This window comes from Contarinia nasturtii, unplaced genomic scaffold (genome assembly GCF_009176525.2).
Source record: "Contarinia nasturtii isolate CC-2019 unplaced genomic scaffold, AAFC_CNas_1.1 Cnas_scaffold_6739, whole genome shotgun sequence".
Classification (NCBI taxonomy): domain Eukaryota; kingdom Metazoa; phylum Arthropoda; class Insecta; order Diptera; family Cecidomyiidae; genus Contarinia; species Contarinia nasturtii.
Window position 1 is genome coordinate 4,511 of NW_022203992.1, and position 8,164 is coordinate 12,674.

General features: G+C 34.2%; 1 protein-coding gene across 1 annotated transcript; it reads right to left on the reverse strand.

The window, feature by feature from the left end:
- Positions 1–1,011: 1,011 nt before the first annotated feature.
- On the reverse strand, positions 1,012–2,047 carry LOC116351976. The gene is made up of 4 exons (XM_031784133.1): positions 1,747–2,047; positions 1,559–1,686; positions 1,257–1,486; positions 1,012–1,197 (listed from the first exon to the last, which is right to left on the reverse strand). Exons 1-4 carry the CDS (start codon positions 1,961–1,963, stop codon positions 1,074–1,076), a joined length of 699 nt encoding a protein of 232 aa, XP_031639993.1. The 5' UTR covers positions 1,964–2,047; the 3' UTR covers positions 1,012–1,073.
- Between the last annotated feature and the right edge of the window lie 6,117 nt (positions 2,048–8,164).

Here is an 8,164-nt window from a genome sequence, read left to right on the forward strand (position 1 = left end):
ATGATCGGCAACCTTTGATCTCAAACGTGACTCACCATTAAACTGGGTGAATGCAGTGATCAAAGGGTCGGTACTCCATGAGTAAGAGCATGACTCACGCTCGATTTAGATCAGCGCGGCGATCAAAGGTCGGCTCTCTTTGAAGTAGAGCGTGACTCATGCTCAGCGGCCCATAATTGCTACGAAGTTGTGCAATGGTCTTAATTCTTAAGGCTGTTGTGCAATATATTGATTTTTGGAACCGATGGGGAATTTAATTAAGATAGGTCAGTAATAGGTGTTTGACAGTTAGAAAAGAAAGAGACGTAAAAACATTGTTCAGAGATAAGAATTGGGAATAAATCGAAACATAGAAATATATGAATGTATTTTTATTAAAAAAAAAAAACAAAACTTTAACGAATGAGAAGACATTTCAATGTAAAATATGGAATAAAAGTATGTACACGTACGAACGTTACTTAATTTTTTCGAACAATTACAACACTTTTTATTATATTATTTCTTAGTGTTTCAGACATATCGATTCGTATGAATTTTAATGACACGAAGAAGAGTCGAAGCATATATCGCAGCGTTAAATTTTGTGAATCAAAATTTAATTATTTTGGAAGGAATGGGTATTATCATAGTTTTTGAGAATGCAATGAGGGCAGCATGCCCAAATCTTCCAGTGCTTGGCTGCCTTTTTCATCATTTTATGATTACATGTTGAATTACAAGAAAATCTACAGAGGCTTTTAATCCATATAAATCAGAATACTGCCATATGTAAGAAGGTGCCAATTTTCTAGACATAATTATTAAAAGTTAAAAACATAATTATTCTAAACATGGAAACACTACAGAGTGATCCAGAATTCTTGGAATTTGGCGCTGTCATTTTATATATTTTTTCTGAAAACTCACATTTTTCAATTGAGTGAAATTTGATTAATTATTTCTGGCTTGGATTTTACTCAGGTTGGAATAGATTTTCAATCAGGTAATTTAATTTAAAAAAACTTCACGTGTTCAAGATCATTATTTATTTGGATTCTATATTTAAGAATTTTTCTACTTTTTTATCATTTTCACATGATGACACAAAGATCGTTTGCTTCAATATCGCTATACGCCAAGTATTTACAAGCAATTTCATTTGTGTCTTTATATTTCTCGGGATTTTTTTCCTTCATTTTTGCCAAATTTTCAGCGCTATAAAAGAAACAATCGTATGCTGTAAAGATCAAAGAAAAAAGATAATCAAATACAACCTCAAGCGATCAAGGCAAGTATAGTTCAATTTATTTGCCAATCGATTCGACGAGTCTGATATAAAAAGGCTAGCCGTAATATCGACATGTTGCTCCAAACAAATCGTTACATGGACTCTGAGAAGTGCCTCGCCCAATCCCTGGCGACGATAGTTTGGATCAACAGCAAGTCCCTCACTTATCAAATATTTATCAATTGAAAACATGTCAAATATACGGTCGCATACAAACTAAAACGTAAAATTATTGTCATAGTTTCAATTCACAATGATCTATGGGCATTTCATGAGTGCTTTTGTTACCTTGGATTTAGTGTGCAATGTTCTAATATCCAAAATGTTTAGCCCGATAATCGTTTGGGTTCCAGGTTTAAAAATAACCACCGACAGGTTTTTCTCTAATTCTTCTTTCCAATAAGTGTTGGCAGAACCTATCCAATCAATGTATTATTTTAAGTAAGAATCTTCATCTCACTGACAACAATACATACCAGTATTCACCTTCAAATGTTTGACCGCAAATTTCGATGCGTCTTCAAATTTCGATTGAGGTAATCTTTCCATACTGTAGTAAGTCGTTCCACGATTATTCTTCACTGGAAATTTAATGGGCCACAACGATTTCTTTGAGCTTTTACCTTTTGCTGCAAATGCTTCTAAAACAAAAACTCCAACAAGTACCAAAATGAGACATTTTTGATTTTGCATTTTCACGCTTCAAGTCGCTGGAAACTAACTGATCAGATCTGTCGTTACAACGTTTAATTTTTGTTTGCCTACAGAATGATGATTAAATTCATTTGTTCAAGAAATAATGAAAATTCCGAAATTCGCTGTTTACTCAAACTTAATAATCAAACAAATATGTTTCAAGTTGATACATTCGCTATAAGAAAAATTACAGCTGCAAATGAAATTTTGATAATTTCAAGGGTTTTTAACTGAGCACGAAGCAAAAAACAAATGAGTATGCAATTCAGCTTGTATGGAAATTCTGACGCAAAAAGCTGTTTGTTTTATGACAATGATGTTGTTTTATGACATCGGCATAAATACCAGAGCCACTAATCTAGCTTTTGCGTGTAAGTTTTCCTACATCTATCGCTTACTAGGTCTCAATTTGTCGTCCATTCAACGAAAAAAAAACACAGAATAGACAAATGAAGTAACCTTGCATCAGACAAAAAGCAGACGTGTTGATGGTGCCCTCTTAAAAATGTTGACGATATAATCCGAACCCTCGTCATCGCCTATGATGACAGTAAGACTTTGTTGTGGAATGGTAGATACATTTTGGGCTGGCAGCCATTGCGTCACGTCCTTCTTTACCATTAAAGATTTTATAGGCGATATTTTCAAATATTGGACAGTGCCATTATTTCGCTTTTTTTATATTTTAAAGCATGTAGTGCATCGTGTACATTCATTTACACCACCACCACCACCATCGATACCGTGGAGCGGAAACAAGTGAGAATTAAACACGTGCTTCTTCCTCATATCATATTATTTTCAAGTGTATTCAAATGACCGCGTACAGTGGGCAACAGTATTGCATTTAAGCCTGTATATTTGATGTCAGAAAATTTTACAAAGCGACATCATCAAAACCTCACGGCTCTAGCAAACTAACGCACCAATACACAGCAACACACTGACTCCGGTTCTCTCTGTGTGTATGTATCGTAAAATTTGCACAAGCAACTACGATTGTCTACTGAGTGCAGAATTTGCAATACATACGGATACACAGAATCGGAGTCAGTGTGCATCAGTTCGTTTGAGCCGTGTGATTTCGATGATGTCGTTTCGAAAAAAAATCTGACAGATTTAGCGATACTGTTGCCCACTGACCGCGTCAAACCAAAACAATGAATGAATGCAACGATATTGAAAGAAATTATTTTATTTTTTATTTTGTTGAGTGAAGAAAGTGGTTATTTCAATGCTATCCACCGTTAACGTCGTTTATATTTGAATGTTTTATTCAACATTCAACAGTAAACATATCATCTTTGCATTTTATTCATTTATAAAAACTGTCAGCCATTTCAATGATATTCTATTCATGTTGTACGGGAATATTGTGTCAATTCTAGTACAAAAACTCGACGAAAACAAGATTTTTACCAAATCCAAGCGGGGAGTCATATTTCGAAAAATGCTCAGGAACAAAAAATTATAAAACACCGAGGGTTTTTGGTATCGGCAGTTTTTGAAAATTAACAACGATCAGAGTTTGAAATAATGATTAGTTTTTTCAGTTCATTTATTTGAAAATCACATAGGGCGAATCACGCTAGTGAATACTAGAAAAACTAGTAAATCTAGTGCGAAGAATGACGTCACAAACGAAGCCAACTTCACACCAAAGGCCATATAATTTATATGAAAAACTACTAAGAGCCAACTTCACGCACTAGAATTTTCTAGTTTTCTAGTGAAATCTTATCAAAAACTAGATGCACTAGAATTTCGTGATTGACCCCATGGAAAATCAATTACAATTAGTTAATGTAAATTGAAATTTTCAATTTATTTTTTTCAATTCATTAAATTGAGTTTTCAATTACCATTTACATTCAAATTGAGAAATGAATTGAAATTCATTTCAATTGCGTGAAGTTGCAGAGATTCTAGTTGGCTCCCATATTAATCTCGATTGTTTTCAATTTTTTACCGTCAATTCATTTATAATAACATTTTGAATGTAAATGTATATATATTTAAAATTTAATATTAATATACAAATTAAAAAAATTAAAATTTGAATCTTTTTTCATTGCTGCGACTTATTGACACAGCAACCGTTATTGTTGAATGTGCGCAATTGCGCATTCAAATATTAACCTCACTTTTGACATTAGCTATGCACAAATGCCGCATAAGGCATCAATCTCTGCAACTTCACGCAATTGAAATAAATTTCAATTCATTTATCAATTTGAATGTAAATGGTAATTGAAAATTCAATTCAATGAATTGAAAAAAATAAATTGAAAATTTCAATTTACATTAACTAATGGTAATTATAACTGAATGAATTGGCATTGAAAAATTCGAAACACTGACAACGATACGTTTAGTCCAGTTGTACGTTTTACATCTATAAGAATTATTCTTGCAATTGCTGCCCAGCAAAAAATGAAATTACCACAATTTGATGTTAAAACGGCACTTTTAAATGGTGACTTGAAAGAAACTGTATATATGGAGTAGCCCATCGGTTTCAAAGATGAAACAAAAAGAGTATGTAAACTTAAAAAAGAGTTTGTACGGTCTTAATCAAGCATCGCTTTGCTAGAACGAGAAATTCAATAAATTCATCAAAGATTTTGGATTTAAAACCAGTGCTGCGGATGCATTTGTCTTTATCAGTGGATTGGCGGAACGTTTTACGATAATAGCACTTCATGTGGATGATGGATTGAATGCAGGTGACGATAAAAATTGTATAAATGCAATTATTGTTTATTTACAGAAAAAGTTTGAAATCAAGGTAATGAAAGTTGAGTGTTTTCTCGGTCTTGAGATCAAACAACGGACGAATGGATCAATTTTCATACATCAAAGTGCTTATGCTATGGCGGACTGTAATGAGACAGCGGTTCCATGTGATCCAAATCAGTCACTCTACAATTCTGACGATTCTGAGCAAGTGTCCATACCGTGAATTCGGTGTGAATCGAGTACCATCCCCAGATAGCATATTCAGTTGGTATTGTAAGTCGTTTTGTAGAAAATCCAACGTTTATGCGTGAAAAAGCTGCAAAAGCTGCGCGCACCCAACATTTATATGGAATCAGGTGCGCGCACCCGAGAAGAGTTGCACACAACATGTAGGTGCGCGCACTTGTTAATTCAATGATAATCTTCCCCATTCAACAACCATTAGAAAGTGGTTTCCAATAGTAATGTGAGCATAAATTGTGGTTTTATTGATGGAGCCTTCAAGACGCTCCTCAAATTGGCTAAAGAATACAAGGCAAATGATGTCACAATTTGTGTCTCAATTGTCTTCGACGAACTGGCAATTAGACAACATATGCAATGGTTGCACTATAAAAAGAAATTTTCGGGATTTATAAATCTTGGTCAATGCATGACGATGACAGGCAACGTAGATAGTAGCCCAGCCACTTAATTTTTTTTAATGGAAAATGTTCGCATTTATCGGGCAACACGTTTTACAATGTAAGAAACAATTTGTAACTTGACAGATGAAAAAAATACCGTATTTATATTAGAAGAGTTCAGACTTTTATACAGTTCAGAAGTTCATTTGTGAATAAAAAAAAACAAGAAACCAGACAAACCAAACGAAGGTAAATATAATTTCAATGCATTGCAAACGTTTTTTTCATTTTGACACAGTGAATACAATATTGTGTATCGTTTTGTTATCTAGATGGCCTGCGCAATTTGCAATGAAAGTCATGCAACAGTAAATTGCACATGCCCATCTCAGCTGTGACAATTGTTTCACCATATTATTCCAAGGAATTCATGAATATGGTGCTGGAAATCAAGCCACTTTATATCGCAGAAATGTTTTTGCCAGTGCACAGAACGGAGTTTTTAAAATGCGTGTAAAAAGGTCTGCTGTTTCCATTAACTTTTTACAAATGGGCGCATTCATTTCAATGACTGTTCCAATGGCACAATCATATGTCCGGCAACATATGGAGCATTTTTTATGAATGACATTGGCGAGAAACGTGTAGTTTCATATGAAAACAACAAGAACGTCAAATTCAGTTTTTTGTGGCCATATTGGAATCCAATGAGCCAACACTATTGCTACGTGCTATATGTGTGAACAATGAAATCGTATTTTTCAAAGTAAATATTCCATTACAACGTGAAGGTCATAAATATACCATACCCAATTGCTTCAAATTCAACACTGCATTGATTTTGGGGCTAGAGGCATCAAAGAATTTTGTAATCAAGATTCAAAATCAAGGTCCACTTTCTTATGATTTCGAAAGAGGTTCGGAATTCAACACTCAGCCGCAAAATATAAGCCGCATTTCACGAGCTGACAAAAAAATGTGTACCAATTGTAATGGTAATCATGATGCCGACGATTGTGACTGGCCAGAATATATGCACAGCTGTGATCAATGTTTAGTCGTATCACTCGATGGCAAATCACATACCAATCCGTGCAATTTTTTGGATGTTTCAGTTCAAAGTCGGTTTCGGGTGTCATTATGTATGTAAGCCCAATTGGAAAACATTCTCTCCAGTTGAGACATTTGGCAGCAACCTTTCCATTGATGTGTACTTTCTTATATCCATCCCAATGCTCATGCATTGGTCCACCAGATGTTGATGGTTTTGAAACAGAACCACCAGGATTCCCCATCATTTGCTCAAAAATGTTGGACATTTTTTTAAACAAAACAAACAACAAAACAATTTCACAATCTTATTCAATTCGATGTGACAAACAATCAAGAACGGTCCAGATACGAAACGTCAGTGTCACATTTATATGTTCGCGTATGCATTCGGATCGGTTCAGATTATATAGAGAACCAACTTCACATCGTTTCACATATACTATATAAAATTTTGGGGGGAATTTTCGTTTATTTTTTTGAATTTTTGAATAATCTACATAATGTACATAATCTACAGTAGAAAATGTAGAGTATGCATACTCTACGTAAATTACATTTCATTTTAAAAAGTCGTGTAGATTTTCCAACCCAGCAAAACACAAATTATAAATTAAAAACCCAAATATATAAGTATAATTATTGATTGCCATTTAAAAAACTAAAATTAATTTATTCACTTTTACTTCAAGGTTCTGGAAAATCTATACAGGTACCGCAATTTATTATTGCGGACGGGTGTGAAAAAAACAGAAAGACTCGAGTTATTTGTACGCAACCGAGGCGGTTAGTAGCAACTTCTATTGCAAAAAGAATTGTATACGAACGTAATGAAAGAGTTGGCGACACGATTGGCTACCAAATTCGTTTTGAACAATGTCAAAAAACACAACAAACTTGATGTTTACATCAAGGTAAGTCAATTACTTTCACCGTGTCTTTTTTTTCTAGTTTATTCATTGCATTGTATTTTGTAAACCTTCTTCGGTGCCTAACAGTAAGCAAATCAGATAATGTATATCAAAATACGACACATCGCCGGAAAGGAATTGCATGGATATTATCGGCCAATAAGAACAAATGAGCTCCATCGAAGGTATACTATTGCATTAAGTTTGATGTCGACCGAATAGAAGCCAGGCTTTAGTTTGTAAGTACAATTGATCTACATTTTGACGGAATTTAATTAAAACCCGGATCCCAATCATTTAAAGAAAAAAAGAACAACCGCGTGTGTTTTACATTCATTTGTGTTCTGGGCAACAACAACTTTAAAATTTGGCGAGCTAGCAAAGTAAGTCCGTTCCAACAATGTGCCAGGAAAATTGTTTACTGTCGAAATTCTATATCTTGGTGATATAATAAAAGAAACTGAATTTAAAACCAATGCAATGGCGCCTATTCCAAGCAATGAAATTTATCATTAGATATTAATTCATGTTATCAATCGAATCCATATGCAAAAACCATCCGACCAGAGTCTTCTTATATTTTTACCTGGCTACGACGATATTATGGCTCAAAAAAAAAAAAACAAATCGAAAGAAATTCGGAAATGAAAAACTACGAAATTTACACGTTACACAGCGGAAATCCCGAACAATCGTGTGTCTTTGATCGTATGCCAAATGGAATTAGAAAAATCATATTAAGTTTAAATATAGCCGAAACATCGATTACCATAGATGATGTTGTAAGCTACCCTCACTTGCTTTCTATATCACCTGTATATTTTATTTGAGCTTCACGTTCCGAGCGACATCTCTATGTGCTTGGCATTGAA

Coding starts and splice junctions, on each gene's coding strand:
- LOC116351976 (XM_031784133.1), bottom strand. CDS start 1,963: ATGCAAAATCAAAAATGTCTCATTTTGGTACTTGTTGGAGTTTTTGTT. Junction 1,687..1,746: donor ACATTTGAAGGTGAATACTG/GTATGTATTGTT, acceptor TTGATTGGATAG/GTTCTGCCAACACTTATTGG. Junction 1,487..1,558: donor CATTGCACACTAAATCCAAG/GTAACAAAAGCA, acceptor TTTACGTTTTAG/TTTGTATGCGACCGTATATT.